The 21,104-nt window shown below is 49.1% G+C and overlaps 1 protein-coding gene across 2 annotated transcripts in view; it reads right to left on the bottom strand.

The window, feature by feature from the left end:
• Nucleotides 1-554: 554 nt before the first annotated feature.
• GPR176 (G protein-coupled receptor 176) overlaps nucleotides 555-21,104 on the bottom strand; it is a 29,802-nt gene continuing 9,252 nt past the window's right edge. The window contains exons 2-4 of one of the 2 annotated variants that reach the window (XR_005448455.1): nucleotides 6,695-6,947; nucleotides 1,725-3,489; nucleotides 555-695 (exon numbers count right to left, since the gene is read on the bottom strand). Coding sequence is in view for 1 of the 2 variants with exons in the window: in XM_038741345.1 (XP_038597273.1) it covers nucleotides 2,439-3,489; nucleotides 6,695-6,947 (1,304 nt within the window). In the remaining variant the exon portion in view is untranslated. Of the gene's footprint in view, nucleotides 696-1,260; nucleotides 3,490-6,694; nucleotides 6,948-21,104 lie in introns of those variants that run through there. The other variant, XM_038741345.1, reaches the window with a different exon arrangement.

The following is a 21,104-nucleotide window of genomic DNA, read 5'->3' as shown; positions in this document are numbered from 1 at the left end:
CAACACGACCCCAGGACAGGAAGGAGGGAACCAGGGACAAGGGGTGGTGCTGACTGAACAGTCCTGCCTCAAGCAGACAGGGACGAGGGAGGGTCGGGGGAGGAGACCCAAGGGTGGAGGCGCTGGATCTTGGGTCTGCCAAGTGCCATCACATGGGAAATCAGTCAGTTCAAGGAACCCACGGGGCTTTGGGGAGCATTAATGGGAACCAGAGGCGCCCCAGAAGGCATCTGCATGGGCAAACGTGGTCCTCTGGTGGAGGAGAGGGCCCTTGGCCTGCTGGAGTCTGCCAAAATGCCCCTTGTTTGAGATGATCTGAGGGCTCCACTGTAGACCCCGGGGCCAAGCCAGTGGCACCCGCTACCTCTAGAGCCCCGTGGAGAAACCTTCCCGGGATCAGCGCCCCATGACTTGGGGGCCACCGGACTCCACACCCCAACAGTCCGAGCTTGCTTCTTCCCCTTCCCTCCCCACCCCGGTCCGGCTGTGCAAAGGGACAACTCTGGGCGTGCGGACGGACAAAGAGACTGACACACAGACTGACCGCAGGCCATCCGCACCTCGGGGTCCTGCGTTTCCTCTTCCCCCTCTGAGTCATCCCGGCTCTGCGGAAAGCGACTATTCCTGGGCCGAGGTCTGTCCCTTCTCGTTTTCCAGGGAATCCTGTGCCTGTGGCCTGGGGGAGCTGTCGGTTCCTGCGTGAAAACCGTTAAAAAAAATTCCTCTTATTTCTCGATGTATTTTTAATGTTTTTAAACTGGCATCTGATTAGCAACTGGGCTCTGGGCTGGGTAGGAGAGGACTGGACCCAGCTGGAGAGTCCTTGGGCCCTCGGAAATTCTCTCTCTAGGAGAAGGAGACTCTGGGCTCAGTCTCCATCTGTGTCCCAAATGGATGTTACTGGAATATTCCAGGGATCGGGCTACAGGAGAGTGGTTGGCTCTGACTTTGACAGTCACACATTTTCCAGTCCGTCACATTCCCACCCCTTCCCTTGATGCTCACCCCAGCCTTAGCGCGCCAGCACTTACATACCTATCCATAATTCGTTCATTTAGGTTAATATCTATCTCCCTCTCTGGACTATAAGCTTATGATATTTGTTGAGCGCCTGCTATGCGTCAAACACTGTTCATTCATTCATTCAATCGTATTTATTGGGCACTTACCGTGTCCAGAGCGCTGTATTAAGCGCTTGGGAAGAGTACAATACAACAATAAACAAACACAATCCCTGCCCACGATGAGCTTACAGTCTAGAGGAAGGGGAGACAGACATCAATACAAATAAACTAGATCTAAGCGCTGGGATAGATACAGGTTTTTCAGGTTGGATCACATGGGGTCCCTGCCCCTGCCCCACCTGGGGCTTATAGTCTAAGTTGGAGGGATGATGATTTAATCTCCATTTTAAAGATGAGATAATTGAGGCACAGAGAAGGTAAGTGACATGCCCAAGGTCACACAGCAGACTAGTGGTGGAGTTGAGATTAGAACCCATGTCCTCTGACTCTTTCCACTAGGCCATGCTGCTTCTCTTCTCGCTGTTCCTTTCGAATTGTAGTATTCCGTGGTATTTTACTCGCTCGAGAGCTTAGTACAGTGCTCTGCACACAGTAAGTGCTCAATAAATTCCTTTGATTGACTGGTCTTCTCCCTGCCTCTCCATCACCCTCAGTTCTCCCGTCTGTAAAATGGGAAGAGAAGGCTTTTCCACCACCTACCTTGTGGCCACGGGACATCATCAAGATCATCAAGAGACACTCCCCTCCCTGTAAGTGTTTTTCCTTGTGCCTGAGGGACTGGAAATAAGACTCTAGCTGGGCAGAGTCTTATTTGGGGGCAATGAGCAGGCCGCTTCTTCATGACCTCTCTGCTGCCTCTTCATTTTGGGGTTTTCTCCTGTGGTGCTGCTACCGCTCCCCTTAATGGGTCCAAGCCCATTCCCCAGGAACCCAGCAGTCCCTGCTGGAAACAGGGAAAGGAGGAGGAGGAGGAGGAGGAGGGGGACGACGGGGAGGAGAAGGAGACGAAGAAATCCTGGGAGCAACATACATTGATTCCCACTTGTCCCGCTGGTTTCATTCTTCCCGAGGGCTTGGTACAGTGCCCTTCCCACAGCGGGCCCTCAGGAAACGCTAAGGCCACTGCTCCCCTGCAGCCGCCCTGGGACGGGGGTGAGGGTGGCCTCCGGAGCAGGGCAGTCTCAGGGGGGAAGAGGGGCAAACCCTGCCATAAGGAGCACTTGGTTCGACGCATTTCCCTTCCTGAGAATCCCAATCTGGTCCCCCACATCTCGGCCCCTAACAGAGCGCGCGGTCGATCCACGGGCTGGGCCCGGCCTGCCCGGGGAGATGGCGCAGGAGGCAGGGCACGGGGCAGGACGAGCGGGGCAGGGTGGGCAGCGGACGGGGGGACGAAGGCGGGTGGGACCGCGGCTAGGATTGCGCCTGGGGAAAGATGCTGACTTTATTGTTGCGGCTGATCTTGCGTTCCGCCCTGCCGGCCTTGGGAGGCTTGGTCTGGATGAGCTCCTCGGGGGTGTTCCCCAATGGGGGCAGCAGCCGCCTCTTGCTGCCCCGGGTCTCGGAGCGCCACTGCGGGGGCAGCTCGAAGGGCCCGAAGCCAAACTGCAGGGCGTAGCGGTCGGGGGCGGGTGGCCCCTCCGGTCGGGGGCCGGGGGCGGGGGGCGGCCGGGGGTCCGGGCCGCGGGCCGGCGAGGGGGCCGAGTCGGCGGCCTCGGCCTCGTTCTCCTCCTCGTCCTCGGTGGGCTTGAAGATCTGCTGCTGCCCGATGTGGAACATCTCCAGGAGCTGACTGCCCGAGCGCAGGCCCGCCTCCAGGCCCGCGTCCAGGCCGGCCCCGGAGCCCACGGCGTTCCGCCGGCTGTAGCGCCGGTGCAGCCGCGCCAGGCTCCCCGCCAGGCACTTGCGGACCGACTTGTTGACCGTCAGGAAGAGCACGGGGTTGGCCAGGAGCGAGACCTTGGGCAGCCAGATGGCCGTGAGCAGCAGGAAGACGGACGTGTCGGGGTCACGGAGCACGGCCCGGTAGACCACCAGGGTGGCGTAGGGGACGCTGCAGAAGAGGAACACCAACACCATGGAGAGCAGGGTGGCGTGCAGCTGGACCTCCCGCGGCGAGGCGTACGGGATGGACACCGTATCGCGCGGCGTGCGCAGGGCCGCCATCACCACCTTCTTCTTCCGGCTGGCGCTCAGCGCCCGGCGGATGAGCGCCATGAAGAGGAAGGCCAGCGCCACCGGCACGATCACCGTGGTCACGTTGTACACCAGGGCGTACACCAGCTGGCCCAGGGAGTAGCTCCAGGCCTCCGTGCAGCTGGACATGGCGTAGATGTCGGCCACGTTGGTCACGGCAAACGCGGGGACGCTGGCCACCACCGCGTGGGCCCAGATGTAAATGACCAGGTCGCGAGATTTGGCCTCCGAGATTTTCCGCTCCAGGGGGTACAGGACGGAATAGTACCTGCGAGACAGACACACAGACACACACACACGCATGTGCGGAGTCAACACTGAGGCAGAGCACCCATGTTCCCAGCCAGTCAGGGGCCAGAGAGGACTGATGCTCGGCGGAGGGGGCCGCACTCCGCCCTCGACCCTACGGTGAGGTCCGGGAGCAGGGCAGGTTTGGTGACTTGGTGGGAGTGGTCCCTACTGGAAGAGCATTGAGGCTGGGAGTCTGGAGTCCCGCATTCCCTCAATCGTATTTATTGAGTGCTTACTGTGTGCAGAGCGCTGTACTAAGCGCTTGGAAAGTACAATTCTCCAACGAAGAGAAACAATCCCTGCCCACACCGGGTTTACAGTCTGGAAGAACCAGGTCTAGACTCAGGTCTGCCCCTGGCCAGGTCAGGACCCCGGGCATGTCCCTGGAACTCCCTGGGCCTCGATTTCCCGGGCGGGACAGGGACTGTGACCGGTCTCATTATTTCAGATCATCATCATCATCAATCGTATTTATTGAGCGCTTACTGTGTGCAGAGCACTTGACTAAGCGCTTGGGAAGTCCAAGTTGGCAACATATAGAGACAGTCCCTACCCAACAGTGGGCTCACACTCTAGAAGGGGGAGACAGAGAACAAAACAAAACATATTAACAAAATAAAATAAATAGAATAGATATGTACAAGTAGATACAAGGTGATCAGGTTGTCCCACGGGGGGCTCACAGTCTTAATCCCCATTTTACAGATGAGGGAACTGAGGCCCAGAGAAATTAAGTGACATGCCCAAAGTCACACAGCTGACAAGTGGCGGAGGCGGGATTTGAACCCATGACCGCTGACTCCAAAGCCCGGGCTCTTTCCACTGAGCCACGCTGCTTCTCTCACTAGCTGCCTCCCCACCCATGGCTGCCATCGCTCAGATTTCAGATGGACACAGTGCTGGGCGTGGAGAAAGCGCTAAATCCATACCCCCCTTCTAGACTGTAAGCCCGTTGCTGGGTATGGACCGTGTCTACACGTTGCCGACTTGTACTTCCCAAGCGCTTAGTACAGTGCTCTGCACACAGTAAGCGCTCAATAAATACGACTGAATGAATGAATACCCTAACCAAACAGCTGTAAAGGCAGCAAGGGCCAAATCTTGGGTTCCACACGGGCTCCGTCACCAGAGAGGAAGGGGGAATCCTCTTCCCCTTCCCCCCCGACCATTCCCTCTTTGGGGAGTGAGGGCAGTCCCCACGGAGGCTGCTTCCGTAGCTCTAGGAATCAGAGGAAAGTTTGCCAAGAAGCAGTGCAGCTTAGTGGATGGGCTGGGCCTTGGAGTCAGAGGGACCTGGATTCTAATCCTGGCTTCGCCACTTGCCCGTTGTGTGACCTTGGGCAAGTCACTTAACTGCTCCGTGCCTCAGTTCCCTCAACGGTAAAATAATAATAATAATAATAATGGCATTTATTAAGCGCTTACTATGTGCAAAGCACTGTTCTAAGCGCTGGGGAGGATACAAGGCAATCAGGTTGTCCCACAGGGAGCTCACAGTCTTAATCCCCATTTTACAGATGAGGTAACTTGAGGGAGAGAGAAGTTAAGTGACTTGCCCAAAGTCACACAGCTGAACAATTGGCAGAGCCGGGATTTGAACCCATGATCTCTGACTCCGAAGCCCGGGCTCTTTCCACTGAGCCAAGCTGAGCCAAGGGATTAAGACTGTAAGCCCCCTGTGGGACACGGACTGTGTCCAACCTGATTAGCTTGTACCTACCCCAACGCTTAGCACGGTACCTGGCATGTAGTAAACACTGAACAAATACCAAAAGATAAAGGAAGTTCTGCCCCGACTTTGTTACACTTGCCCCCAGGGGTCTCATCTAACCAGGGGCAACGGGAGATCGAGAGCATTGGCAATATTGAATCACTCGGCCACCGACCCGGCTGCCGTGTCTGCCATCTCGTCTGGCCGAGCTCCGTGGGGGTCGAGCATGAAAATCATTCCGAGGGATGCCCAAGTATCCAGCCAGGTTTAGCCGCATCCCGCCGCCCATTTGCTAAAACCTCCCTGAATCACCTTCCTCCCCACGGAAGTCCTTTGAGCCATGGCATTCCGGCCTAATAATTGCGGCATTTGGTAAGTTGGGGTACGGCGGTGGATACAAGCAAATGGGGTTGGACACAGTCCCTGTCCCATGCGAGGCCCACAATCTCAATTCCCATTTTACAGACGAAGTAACTGAGGCACAGGGAAGTGAAACGACTTGCCCAAGGACAAACAGTGGACAAGCGGCAGAGGCGGGATCGGAAGCCATGTCCTTCCGACTCCCAAGCCTGTGCTCTGTCCATTACACCATGCTACTTCTCTAATTCCCTAATCGTAGTGATCACTGTTGTATTGTTATCTTACTATGCTCTAATAATTGTCATATTGTACTTTCCCAAGTGCGTAATACAGTGCTCTACACCCAGTAAGTGCTCAATAAGTACTACTGATTGATTGATTAAATAATAATTATAACGGCATTTATTAAGCACTTACTATGTGCAAAGCACTGTTCTAAGCGCTGGGGAGGTCACAAGGTGATCAGGTTGTCCCACGGGGGGCTCCCAGTCTTAATCCCCGTTTTACAGATGAGGGAACTGAGGCCCAGAGAAGTCAAGTGACTTGCCGCCAGTCACACAGCTGACAATTGGCGGAGCTGGGATTTGAACCCATGACCTCTCACTCCAAAGCCCGGGCTCTTTCCATTGAGCCACGCTGCTTCACTAGAAGCAGAGTGGTTAATCAGCCGAGTGCAACCCGACTGACATGATTTCCCCCCATCATCATCATCATCATCAATCGTATTTATTGAGTGCTTACTATGTGCAGAGCACTCTACTAAGCGCTTGGGAAGTACAAATTGGCAACACATAGAGACAGTCCCTACCCAACAGTGGGCTACGCCGGTGTGCCCTCCGTTATCCAAACTGTGCCACCGGGAGGTCCCACCTAACCTGTCCGACTGGGACACCGAGAGCCTCTTCATTTTCCTTTCACGGAGCACTTACTACGTGTCAAGCGCTGTTCTGAGCGCTTCTCTCCCCTCCGTTCGGAAGGCTGTCCACACCGGGCTTCCCCGGCCACCTCTCTGCTTCATCCACACCCAGTTTCCCGGGACGCTACCCATCCGGCCGACCAACCCGCAGATGCCACGTCGCCAGGAGCCGGGCCTTGGGGAGCCCGAGCTTACCTGTCCAGGGCGATGGCGGGGAAACTGAGGATGGTCACCGAGCAGAAGACTTTGTGCAAGAACTTGACCACTTTGCAGAAGAGCAGGGTGTAGATCCACCAGCAGCAGTGAGGGCTGCTGCTGAGGACGATGTCGAAAGGCACGCAGACGAGGCTGGCACAGATGCCCGAGCAGGCCAGGTTTCTAATGAACCTGTTGGTGACGGCTTTGAACACGGTTGTGCGACAGGTCGACCACAGCACCATGACGTTGCCTGGCCGGCGACCCAAAATATAAAACGACAAAGGAGGGGAAAAAAGGAGGTAGGAAAATTATTACATTCATAGTGGTTCAAATTGACATTAGTGAAACGAGACTCTTGAGGATGTGCTGGGCTTTGTGGTTTGTTCATTCAATCGTATTTATTGAGCACTTACTGTGTGCAGAGCACTGGACTCAGTGCACCAGAAAGACTCTAAGAATAAATCAAAAAAACACACACACAAACACAGAGCGATCCACAGGCATATTTCAAAGAAATTAGAGGGACCAGACCTCTGATTTTGCTCTCTCTGTGATTTACTGGCTAGGTCAATCAGTCAATTAATTAAGAGATAGCGTTTAATAAATAACTACTGTGCATAGATCACCATACTAGAGAAGCAGCATGGCTCGGTGAAAAGAGCACAGGCTTGGGAGTCAGAGGTCAGGGGTTCAAATCCCGGCTGCACCAACTGTCAGCTGTGTGACTTTGGACAAGTCACTTAACTTCTCTGGGCCTCAGTTACCTCATCTGTAAAATGGGGATTAAGACTGTGAGCCCCACGTGGGACAATCTGATTACCTTGTGACCTCCCCAGCGCTCAGAACAGTGCTTTGCACATAGCGCTTAGAATAATAATAATAATAATAATAATAATGGCATTTATTAAGTGCTTGAAAGAGTACAAGAGAGTACAAATGAGCCCTGCTCAATCAATAATATTTATCAAGTGCTTATTATACGCAGAATGCCGTACTATGTGCTTGGGAGAGCACAATATGATAGAGTTGGTAGACATCTTCCCTGCCCGTAAGGAGCTTAAGAGTCCCGAGGGGCTAGCAGACTTTAAAAGAATAAATAATAAATAATAAGGGGTGAACAAAGGGTGCAAATCCAATTGCAAAGGCAACAAGAGAAGGGAGTGGAAGAAGACGGCTTAGTCGGGGAAGGTCTCTTGGAGGAGATGTGCTTTAAAAAGGTTTAAAGATGGGGAAAGTGTCGGTCTGGCAGATATTCATTCATTCAATCGTATTTATTGAGCGCTTACTGTGTGCAGAGCACTGTACTAAGCGCTTGGGAAGTCCAAATTGGCAACATCTGGAGAGATATGAACGAGGAGGGACTTCGGGGCAAGAGGCAGGACGTGGGAGATGGGTTGTCGACGAGATCAAGGTTCAGTGAGTAGGTTGGCATTAGAAACCAAATCAATCAATCAATCAATCAATCAATCGTATTTATTGAGCGCTTACTGTGTGCAGAGCACTGTACTAAGCGCTTGGGAAGTGCAAGTTGGCAACATATAGAAACAGTCCCTACCCAACAGTGGGCTCACAGTCTAAAAGGGGGAGACAGAGAACAAAATCAATCAATCAACCAATCAATCGTATTTATTGAGTGCTTACTATGTGCAGAGCACTGTACTGAGCGCTTGGGAAGTACAAATTGGCAACATATAGAGACAGTCCCTACCCAACAGTGGGCTCACAGTCTAAAAGGGGGAGACAGAGCAAGCTTACTAACAAAATAAAATACAATAGATATGTACAAGTAAAATAAATAAATAGAGTAATAAATATGTACAAACATATATACATATATGTATCTGATATGGCGCTATGTGTCAAGCACTGTTCTAAGTGCTGGGGAAGATACGAAATAATCATCAGGTCAGACCCAATCCCATCCCACTTAGGAGGGAATAACTAATCTAAGTAGGAGGAAGGACAGGTATTGAATTCCCCATTTTAGAGATGAGGTAACTGAGGCCCAGAGAACTGAAGTGCAGTGTGGCCTAATGGATAGAGCATGAGCCTGGAATTCAGTAGGACCTGGGCTCTAATCCTGGCTCTGCCACTTGTCTGCCACTTGCCACTTGATACAGAGCAGCGTGGCTCCCTGGAGAAGAGCATGGGCTTTGGAGTCAGAGGTCATGGGTTCGAATCCCAGCTCTGCCACATGTCTGCTGTGTGACCTTGGGCAAGTCACTTAACTTCTCTGAGCCTCAGTTACCTCATCTGTAAAATGGGGATTAAGACTGTGAGCCCCATGGGGGACAACTTGATCACCTTGTATCCACCCCCAGCGCTTAGAACAGTGCTCTGCACATAGTAAGCGCTTAACAAATGCCATCATTATTATTATTATTATTATTATTGTCTGCTGTGTGTCTGTGGTGATTATAAGACTCTAGTCACAGTACCCTACTGCTCTTAACCTATTTATCTTTGCCCTTGACTTTCTGGTTTTGTGTTTTTACCTGTCTTTTATCCCCTCTTCTCCACTAGTCTTAGATTGTGAGCCCCTTGGAGGGGTGAGGGGAGCAGGCCTGTGTTGCTGTTGGGTAGGGACCGTCTCTATATGTTGCCAACTTATACTTCCCAAGCACTTAGTACAGTGCTCTGCACACAGTAAGTGCTCAATAAATACGATTGAATGAATGAATTAAAGTTCTCTTTGGTGTCTTTTTTTCATGTGTTTATTCCAGGGTTTTGCACATGGTGGGAGCTTAGTAAAATACTGCTGCTACCCTCTACGCTGTAAGCTCATTGTGGATCGGGAACGCGTCTATCAACTCTATTGTAGTGTACTCTCCCAAGGGCTTAGCACAGTGCTCGGCACACAGTAAGCACTCATTAAATACCATTGATTACCACTAGAAGTAATCAGAAAGCTGTAGCCACTGGGAAAAACAAAAACAATCCCCTTGGAAAATTCCAAGCTCTGCAATCCAAAACACAGGCATTTAGAAATTGAAAGCACTGGCAAATTAGCAAGAAGACGGACTAAGAACATCCTGTACATGCAGACTGAGAGGTCAGAAAGGTCATGGTTAAAAAACAAGTAAAAATTAGCCAGGGCCCTAAAGGTTAACAAGAAAACATTAAAAAAAAAATGCATTAGCGAGAGGCAGGGGGAAGTACAAGTTAAGGGAATCTCTGGAGGGTGAGCAAAATGAAGAACTGATTAAGTTTTTAATTGTGAAAACACTTCAGATTTGTGGAAAAGGAGAGCTAGAATCAGAGCTGAAAAAAAAACCCAAACTGGTGTCCTGTCAAATTTTTTCTTCAATCATATTTATTGAGCGCTTACTGTGTGCAGAGCGCTGTACTAAGCGCTTGGGAAGTACAAGTTGGCAAAATATAGAGACAGTCCCTACCCAACAGTGGGCTCAGGTACGGATTTACAAGGTGGCATTAAAAATGACCTTGGGAGATTTAAAAGAGACCTAGGGAGTTCACAGCCAAATGGAAAAGGCAAGGGTATTTTGTGGTCTTTTGTTTTTTTGTTTTGTTTTTAATGAAATAAGGCTCTGTTGCCCCAGGACATTAGAGCACAATTGATTTAACAGTGCCTGGAAAGACTCGGGAGCAGTTGATGAAAAAATACCATTTTGCACACGTGGAGGAGAACAAAGTATAAAGAAGTGCCAACACAAATATGCCAAAATAATTAATGATGGACAAACCTCATTTACTCTTCTGATAAATATAACAGTCTCGTAAATAGGGGGAGTGGAAGGCCACGGCATAGACTTTTCAAACAACACACCTCTGGAAACGCAAAGTGGCACCAGACTGGTTTGATCGGCCATAAAGAGAGCCTAAGATGGGCAGGGAAATCATATTTGAAGGGTAGGTCAAGGATGAGCTAAGACCTAGTAACGAGAAGCAGTGTGGCCTAGTGGATAGAGCATGGGCCTGGTTATCAGAAGGACCTGTGTTCTAAACGCTTGTCTGCTGTGTCACCTTGGGCAAGTCACTTCAATTCTCTGTGCCTCAGCTCCCTCGTCTGTAAAATGGGGATTAAGACTGTGAACTCCATGTGCAACAGGGACTGTGCCCAACCTGAATATCTTGTATCTACCCCCAGCACTTAGTACAGTGCGTGGCATACAGTAAGTGCTTAACAAATACCACAGTTATTATCATATTATTATTTTTCACTTTTCTTTGTTGGGGATTTGGTGAGACTGACCCAGAAAGGCCTACATTAGCCAAAGTCCCGGGGCATTAAGGAGGCACAAATGTGGGCTACGGGCCACCTGTTCTGTCCGACTCATAAAAGGATCTAGGTGCCCTTCGTAAAATCTCAGTGCAGGCTAAGAATCTGCCATTTTAGCGGAGCAAAGTACTTGATTTATTTTCCCATCTGGTTCTGGCACCACCGGTTATTACAACGCCAGGACTAATTTAAAACACAAAATGAACACCCCACTGCAACAGTCCAACATCTTCGTACGGAGTCACAGTGGATTAAAAACCACAAGGGGACAGAAAATCGAAAACTAATCCATGGCCTCCACGTGGCTTCATGGCGGAAAAAACAGGAGGCTGGAAAGTAATGATTTCCACCCTGTGGTCTTTCCAATTCAATTAACTCCACAGCTTCAAAGGACCAATAGGTGACTTGAATCTTTTCATTTATTCATTCAGTCGTGTTTATTGAGAGCTTACTGTGTACAAAGCACTCTACTAAGCGCTTGGGAGAGTACAATATAACAACACATTCCCTGTCCACGACAAGCTCACAGTCTAGAGGGGGAGATGGACATTAATATACATAAATAAATAAATTAGTTAATTACAGGTGCATATGTGCTGTGGCAACGGGAGGGAGGATGAATAAAGGGAGCAAATCAGGGTGACACGGAGGGAGTGGGCGAAGAGGAGAGGAGGGCTTAGTCAGGGAAGGCTTCCTGGAGGAGATGGGCCTTCAATAAAGCTGTGATGTGGGAGAGAGCAATTATCTGTCCGATATGAGGAGGGAGGGCGTTCCAAGACAGAGGTAGGATGTGGGCAAGAGGTCGGCGGTGAAATAGACGGGATTGAGGTCCAGTGAGAAGGTTAGCATCAGAAGAACAAAGCGTGTTGGCTGGGTTGTAGTCGGAGAGTAGAGAGGTGAGGTAGGAGGGGACAAGGGGATTGAGTACTTTAAAGCCAATGGTGAGGAGTTTTTGTTTGATGCAGAGGTGAATGGGCAACCACTGGAACTTCTTGAGGAGTGGGGGAAACATGGGCTGAACGTTTTTAAAGGAAAATGATTCGGGCAGCAGAGTGGAGTGTGGCCTGGAGTAGGGAGGGCTTCCTGTGCTGAGGAGGGCTCCCCGCCTTAGACACCTGGTGACCTAGAGAGCTAATTCACCTTCATTGAGAAGCGGCGTGGGCTAGTGGATAGAGTTAGAAAGACCTGGGTTCTAGTCCCGCCTCCTCCACTTTGCTGGGTGGCCTTTCTGTACTGGTACCCGCTGAATAGTTGTGGTATTTGTTAAGCATTTACTACGTGCCGCTGGAAACATCCCCCCGCTCCCCACAACCTCTCCATCTCTGCACACCTCCCCGTCCCTCCTGCTCCATTTTTTGCCTGATTTGGATGCTAAACCCACTGGGCAAGACCCTTGGTTTACCTGTAGAGGGTCTGTGAAATTACTGACACCCTGACACCTAATCACTTCTCTCCCCGGGATGTTGGGGGAAACTATCAAGACAAAATATATCAAGCGCTTTGAGCTGGAGGGCTGTTATTGCTGAAGAAATGGAAAGAGGCCTTTTTCTATTAAATGTGTGTTACTTATTCAATGTGCGATCACAGTCGGAGACCTATTTCCTTTGCAGAACCAGGAAAGGTATCTTGCTTGGAGCTGAGAGATACCCGGTAGGGAACATTAAGCTATAAAGAAACTGTTACTGACTCCTTGTTAAAGTAGAAGCCCAACCACTGGAGCTCTGGGGAAGAATTTGAGACTGATTATTGAGGAAGAAATTCACAACAATGCCGGAATATTCTGACCAACTTTTCTCGCCCTCCCTTCTACTCTGCCAGTTAAACTCCCCACCCCTGCCAAACACGAACGCAGAACTAGATGCACCTAGGGCTTTAAAGGGAATAAAGGGCCCACTTCACCCCTGCAGAAGATCAGAGACTCAACTTTGGCTCTGGGAGAGCGTTCTTAACATATCCCAGGGCTAGACTGGGGCTTCTCTAATAATAATTGTGGAATTTGTTAAGCACTCACTATGCGCCAAGCCCTGTCCAAAGCGCTGGAGCAGGGAGAAGAAGCAGTACAGTGTAGTGGATAGAGCACGGGCCTGGGAGTAGGAAGGTCACGGGTTCTAATCCCGGCTCTGTCGCTTGTCCACTATGTGACCTTGGGCAAGTCACTTCACTTCTCTGGGCCTCCGTTACCTCATCTGTAAAATGGGAATTCAGACTGTGAGCTCTATGTGGGGCAGGGACTGTGTCCAACCCGACTTGACTGTATCCACCCCAGAGCTTCGTACATTGTCGGGCACTTAGTAAGAGCTTAAGAAACACCACAATTTCCCTGTAGAATGTAAACTCATTTTGGGCAGGGAATGCGTCCGTTTATTGTTGCATTATACTCACCCAATCGCTTAGTACAGTGTATCTATACCTTGTATCTATCGTAGTGGTTAGTACAGTGCCTGGCACATATTATGCGCTTAACAAATACCACAATTATTATTATATGGGGATTCGACACCTGTCTCCCTCCCTCCTAGATGGGAGGGATCCATGACTATCATGGATCTATCCCAGTATATAGTACAGTCCTTGACACGTAGTAAGTGCTTAAAAAATACCACAATTATAATGCCACCACTTTCAAAGTGCCTGTTGGTCTTTGCCCATATTAACCAGCTATTTGGCGGAGTAGAAACATTCTATCTGTCCCCACTGCCTTTGACTTTACATTTTGCTCGGGCCGAAAACCTGTCCGTTGACTTATTGGTGACATGTATATTTCCTCCCTCTTTGCACCAAGGCAAGGCAGCCGGGGTGATACTGAATCTAATGATCCCACGGCACATTAGCACATTATATTGTAATTAGTTTACAAAATGCACACAGTGTACTCCGGTGCTCCGCTGTTTGTTGCTTACTGCCGCTGCTCTACTAACTCTGCTCTACTAACTGTTAATTAGACTCCCAGAAAGGAGAATTAAGCTGGAGAAATTTCCAACAAGCCCAAAAGCCAGACAATAAAAGGCGTAAGAAAGAAAAGTCAGCCCCCCCTTTCCAGGCCCCCTTCCCTTTTGTCCAATTTTTCCCAATTTAGCTCCACCCAGACATCACCTAAGCCTGGGCCACGGAGTCAGAAGGATCTGGGTTCTAATCCGAGTTCCACCACTTTTTTTTTAATGGCATTTATTAAGTGCTAACTATGTGCAAAGCATTGTTCTAAGCACTGAGGAGGTTACAATGTGATCAGGTTGTCCCACATGGGGCTCACAGTCTTAATCCCCATTTTACAGATGAGGGAACTGAGGCCCAGAGAAGTCAAGTGACTTGCCCAAAGTCACACACCTGACAGTTGGCGGAGCCGGGATTTGAACCCATGACCTCTGACTCCAAAGCCCGTGCTCTTTCCACTGAGCCACGCTGCTTCTTGTCTTCCGTGTGACTCTGGGCAAGTCATTTCACTTCTCTGTCCCTCAGTTACCTCATCTGTAAATTGGGGGCTAAGACTTTGAGCCCCATGTGCCAAACTGATTAGCTTGCATCTACTTCAGTGCTTAGTACAGTACCTGGCACACAGTAAGCGCTTAAATACCATTTAAAAAGAAAAAGGCTTTGGGGTCATGGGTCTGTCGAGTTGGTAGAAGTCATAGGGATACCAACTCTGTTGTATTGTACTCCCCTAAGCATTTAGTGCAGTGCCCTGCACATAGTAAAGGTTCAATAAATATTGTTGTTGATGATCAATCAATCAGTCATATTTATTGAGCGCTTACTGTTGATGATGATGATGATGATGACTATCTAAATTCCGGAGGTTTCGAGATATAAGATCATCTTCCACCATTTGTCTGCTTGGACAAGTCACCTCCGTTACTGGACATTAAAAAGAAAGGTCAAGGGAGATCTACCATGAAAGATCTAAAAGCTCCGGAGGAAGCCAGTGCTAGGGGAAGAAGAGAGATAGTGGCTAGTAAATGGCAGGCTGGGGAACGCCGAACCCTTTTTTGTAACGGTATTTATTAAGCCCTTAGTATGTGTCATAAACGAAGCCCAGAGTAGGTAAGTGACTTACCCAGGGTCACAAGGCAGACAAGTGGCAGAGATGGCATTAGAACCCAGGTCGTTCTGACTCCCATGCCCACCCTGGAAGCCTGAAGACCTGGGTTCTAATCCTGGTTCGGCAAATTAACAGCCATGGGACCTTAGGCAAGTCACTTGACTTCTCCTCGCCACAGTTTCCTCATCCATAAAATGGGCTGAAATACTTATTCTCCCTCCCCACTAGACTGTGAACCCCATATGGGACAGAGGCTGTGTCCAATCTTTATAAATAGTATCCACCTTGGAGCTTAGTATAGTGCTTGGCACAGAGTAACCACATTATCATTATTATTGTATCCTCATGCTCCCTTTCATCAGGAGATAAATTAGGCTTCTTCCTTCTCTTCTTCCACAGCTAAACCCTCAATTCTTTCCTGCAACCTCCTCCAACGGCAGGGCAGAGGATAAACTCCTTCTCTCACCCTCCCAACCCACAGCCAGATATCTTTTGATAATAATAATAATGATACTACTAAGTGCCTACTCTGTGCCAAGCACAGCACTAAGCACTGGGGCAGATACAAGATAGGTCGGACACAGTCTCTGACCCTCACTGGGCTCACAGTCTAAGTAGGAGAGAAGAGGAGGTATTGAATCCCCATTTTACAGATGAGAAGACTGAGGGCCCAAGAAGTTAAGTGACTTGGCCAAGGTCACACGGCAGGCAGATGGCGCAGCCACTACTGATCCATCACTAACAAGAGCAACTGACTTGGAAGCCTTTGGAGAACAGCCCTTGGAGTGGGAGTTGCCCAGCACCCCATCTCTGGAGACCACGCTGTTAATTCCTCGGTCTGCGGCCCATCCTCCGATGGAATTTTGTGGCCCCCAAAAGAGCCCGAAGACAGCAGGACCCAGAGGCGACACGTTGTTTACGTCAAACTCTGATGATCTGCGAAGGGAAATTTGATTATTCTTCTCCGCTTGACTCTCCCTTGCGCTGCGTGTTTCTGGAAATGAGGTTCACGCTCCCCGGCACCTAGGAGAGTCATTCTTTCCTTCCTGCTCCCCCAGAGATAAGGTTCTAATCTGGGAGTTTTAATCTCAGCTCCTTCACTTTGCTGTATGACCTTGGGCCTGCTGTGCTCTGTACCTCAGTTACCTCCTCTGTAAAATCGGGTTTATTCATTCATTCATTCAAGTGTATTTACTGAGTGCTTACTGTGTGCACAGCACTGTACTAAGCGCTTGGGAAGTCCACGTTTGCAACATATAGAGACGGTCCCTACCCGACAGCGGGCTCACAGTCTAGAAGGGGGTGACAGACAACAAAACAAAACATATAAACCAAATAGAATAAATATGTACAAGTAAAATAGAGTAATAAATATGTACAAACGTATATACATATATACAGGATATATATATATACTACATCTGGGTAAGACATATTTGGATTAAAGAGATGATGCTATTATTTTGAAGCTTGACATCACATTTAAAGCGCAGTCCTGTCAGTTTACACGCAGAAAAGATGTACTCTTTTGGGGAGGGATTTTCTAGTTTTGTCAATAAGTGCCTAATAGAGTAAGAGGGAGACTTTAAGACTGTGACACCCTCTATAATAATAACTGTGGTATTTGTTAAGCTCTTACTATGTGTCAGGCACTGTACTAAGCGCCGGAGTGGATATAAGCAAATTGGGTTGGACTCATCATCATCATCAATCGTATTTATTGAGCGCTTACTGTGTGCAGAGCACTGTACTAAGCGCTTGGGAAGTACAAGTTGGCAACATATAGAGACAGTCCCTACCCCATGCAGCAGACAAATGGCAGCTAACCTTGTGACTCCCAGGCCCGTGCCCTATCATCATCATCATCAATCGCATTTATTGAGCGCTTACTGTGTGCAGAGCACTGGACTAAGCGCTTGGGAAGTACAACTTGGCAACATATAGAGACAGTCTCTACCCCATGCAGCAGACAAATGGCAGCAAACCTTGTGACTCCCAGGCCCGTGCCCTATCATCATCATCATCAATCGCATTTATTGAGTGCTTACTGTGTGCAGAGCACTGTACTAAGCGCTTGGGAAGTACAAGTTGGCAACATATAGAGACAGTCCCTACCCCATGCAGCAAATGGCAGCAAACCTTGTGACTCCCAGGCCCGTGCCCTATCATCATCATCATCATCAATCGTATTTATTGAGCGCTTACTGTGTGCAGAGCACTGTACTAAGCGCTTGGGAAGTACAAGTTGGCAACATATAGAGACAGCCCCTACCCCATGCAGCAGGCAAATGGCAGCAAACCTTGTGACTCCCAGGCCCGTGCCCTATCATCATCATCATCATCATCAATCGTATTTATTGAGCGCTTACTGTGTGCAGAGCACTGGACTAAGCGCTTGGGAAGTACAAGTTGGCAACATATAGAGACAGCCCCTACCCCATGCAGCAGACAAATGGCAGCAAACCTTGTGACTCCCAGGCCCGTGCCCTATCATCATCATCATCAATCGTATTTATTGAGCGCTTACTGTGCGCAGAGCACTGTACTAAGCGCTTGGGAAGTACAAGTTGGCAACATATAGAGACAGTCCCTACCCCAGGCAGCAGACAAATGGCAGCAAACCTTGTGACTCCCAGGCCCGTGCCCTATCATCATCATCATCATCAATCGTATTTATTGAGCACTTACTGTGTGCAGAGCACTGTACTAAGCGCTTGGGAAGTACAAGTTGGCAACATATGGAGACAGTCCCTACCCCATGCAGCTGACAAATGGCAGCAAACCTTGTGACTCCCAGGCCCGTGCCCTATCATCATCATCATCAATCGTATTTATTGAGCGCTTACTGTGTGCAGAGCACTGGACTAAGCGCTTGGGAAGTACAAGTTGGCAACATATAGAGACAGTCCCTACCCCATGCAGCAGACAAATGGCAGCAAACCTTGTGACTCCCAGGCCCGTGCCCTATCATCATCATTATCAATCGCATTTATTGAGCGCTTACTGTGTGCAGAGCACTGTACTAAGCGCTTGGGAAGTACAAGTTGGCAACATATAGAGACAGCCCCTACCCCATGCAGCAGACAAATGGCAGCAAACCTTGTGACTCCCAGGCCCGTGCCCTATCATCATCATCATCATCAATCGTATTTATTGAGCGCTTACTGTGTGCAGAGCACTGGACTAAGCGCTTGGGAAGTACAACTTGGCAACATATAGAGACAGCCCCTACCCCATGCAGCAGACAAATGGCAGCAAACCTTGTGACTCCCAGGCCCGTGCCCTATCATCATCATCATCATCAATCGTATTTATTGAGCGCTTACTGTGTGCAGAGCACTGGACTAAGCGCTTGGGAAGTACAACTTGGCAACATATAGAGACAGCCCCTACCCCATGCAGCAGACAAATGGCAGCAAACCTTGTGACTCCCAGGCCCGTGCCCTATCATCATCATCATCAATCGTATTTATTGAGCGCTTACTGTGTGCAGAGCACTGGACTAAGCGCTTGGGAAGTACAACTTGGCAACATATGGAGACAGTCCCTACCCCATGCAGCAGACAAATGGCAGCAAACCTTGTGACTCCCAGGCCCGTGCCCTATCATCATCATCATCATCAATCGTATTTATTGAGCGCTTACTGTGTGCAGAGCACTGGACTAAGCGCTTGGGAAGTACAAGTTGGCAACATATAGAGACAGCCCCTACCCCATGCAGCAGACAAATGGCAGCAAACCTTGTCACCTGCATATATGTATGTATGGTTGTACATATTTATTACTCTATTTATTTATTTATTTATTTTACTTGTACATATCTATCCTATTTATTTTATTTTGTTGGTATGTTTGGTTTTGTTCTCTGTCTCCCCCTTTTAGACTGTGAGCCCACTGTTGGGTAGGGACTGTCTCTATGTGTTGCCAATTTGTACTTCCCAAGAGCTTAGTACAGTGCTGTGCACATAGTAAGCGCTCAATAAATACGATTGATGATGATGATGAGGATTGATGATGACTCCCAGGCCCATGCCCTATCATCATCATCATCAATCACATTTATTGAGCGCTTACTGTGTGCAGAGCACTGTACTAAGCGCTTGGGAAGTACAAGTTGGCAACATATAGAGACAGTGTCCATCCTGATTAGCTTCTGTCCACCCCAGGCTTAGTACAGTGCCTGGCACACAGTAAGTACTTGTATATGTATATGTACATGTATATATGTTTGTACATATTTGTTGCTCTATTTATTTATTTGTTTTACTTGTACATATCTATTCTATTTATTTTATTTTGTCAGTATGTTTGGTTTTTTTCTCTGTCTCCCCCTTTTAGACTGTGAGTCCACTGTTCGGTAGGGACTGTCTCTATATGTTGCCAACTTGTACTTTCCAAGCGCTTAGTACAGTGCTCTGCACACAGTAAGCGCTCAATAAATACGATTGATGATGATGATGATACTTAACAAATACCGTTAAAAAAATTGCATCATCCTAAGGAGCTGTGTGGGGAGGGAACAATGAACTCTTGTCATTACCCCAAGGGTCAAAGAGCCCAGAGATCTGGCCCTGGGGTTTATTCATTCATTCATTCAATTGTATTTATTGAGTGCTTACTGTGTCTCTTTCTCTTTCTTATACACCCCCAACTCAGCTGCTGGGGGGACCCGCCCCCAAATGAGCCCCCTTCCCCAGCTCAGCAATCTGAGGTATCTTATGCTCCGACTCTGTGTCTTGATGATAATGATGGTTACCATGTTTGCCTGGAGCAGAATTCACACTCCCTGCCATCCCCTGCCCGGCAGAAATCCAAAATAGCTCCAACTCACCTCATGATCTCAGTTAGGCCCTCCCTCACATGGATACTTGTTAATGAAAAACCCATTTTGAGCCATGTACATACCCTGAGGGGTCAGGAAATGAGTTACAACCTACAGGCAATAATTCCCCTGCCAGACCCCAGGGTGGATGAGGGAAGCCAAGCCCCTCCGAAATGTCTGTCAGTCAGCAATCATATTTATTGAGTGCTTACTGTGTACAGAGCACCGAATTAAACGCTTGGGAGAGTTCAATATCACAACAAGGAGGGCCACCTGTCTACATCCCCCGCCCACAACCTCAGGAACACCAGCTCTCCAGATAGATGGCACTTTCGCCCAGCTCCCACTAACTCCTGCCCCTGAACCAAATTAAAAACTATCATTGTGGCAAAGGTTGTATCCACCCCCCCGGCTCTGGAACGGGGTAGGAGAAGGGGTGTGCACAGGCCCCACGGTGCCGTCGTCAAAGAGGTTCAGTTCTAACCCTAATTATGTGGTGTCAAGCACTGAGGTAGATGCAAGTTAATCGGGTTGGATACAGTCCCTGCCCGCATGGGGCTCACAGTCTAGTAGACAGGAGAACAGTTACTGCATTCCGGGGGCCGGCTTAGTTGTCCGAATAGAGGGTGGCTGGTTCCAGATTCAGCTCCTGGAAGCATTTCCACTGTTACCCAAGGGTCTGAATTTTGCCACAGAGGGAGCCCCGGCCACCCTCCTTTCCACAGAAGCTGAATCAATCAATCAATCAATCAATCGTATTTATTGAGCGCTTACTGTGTGCAGAGCACTGTACTAAGCGCTTGGGAAGTACAAGTTGGCAACATATAGAGACAGTCCTACCCAACAGTGGGCTCACAGTCTAAAAGGGGGAGACAGAGAACAAAACCAAACATACTAACAAAATAAATAGAATAGATATGTACAAGTAAAATAAATAAATAAAAAGTAGAGTAATAAATCTGTACAAACATATATACATATATACAGGTGCTGTGGGGAAGGGAAGGAGGTAAGATGGGGGGGATGGAGAGGGGGACGAGGGGGAGAGGAAGGAAGGGGCTCAGTCTGAATCCAGTTGACCCTCACCCCCACTCTCGCCCCCCATGACCACCTCAACTCCCATCCCCTCCCCACCTGTCCAGGTTGGACTGGGCCTGTTACCAGAGGAAACCGAGACCCTTGGGCCATGGGAGCCCCATCCATGCAATTCTTTTTATGGTATTTGCTAAGCGCTTACTATGCGCCCGGCACTGTACTAAGCACTGGGTAGATCCAAGGTAATCAGAAGCCCCTTCGTGCAACTCTGATC

The sequence above is a fragment of the Tachyglossus aculeatus genome, assembly GCF_015852505.1.
Source record: "Tachyglossus aculeatus isolate mTacAcu1 chromosome 12 unlocalized genomic scaffold, mTacAcu1.pri SUPER_6_unloc_1, whole genome shotgun sequence".
NCBI lineage: Eukaryota > Metazoa > Chordata > Mammalia > Monotremata > Tachyglossidae > Tachyglossus > Tachyglossus aculeatus.
The sequence above is the reverse complement of the archived record's forward strand: the minus strand, read 5'-3'. Positions and strand labels throughout refer to the sequence as shown.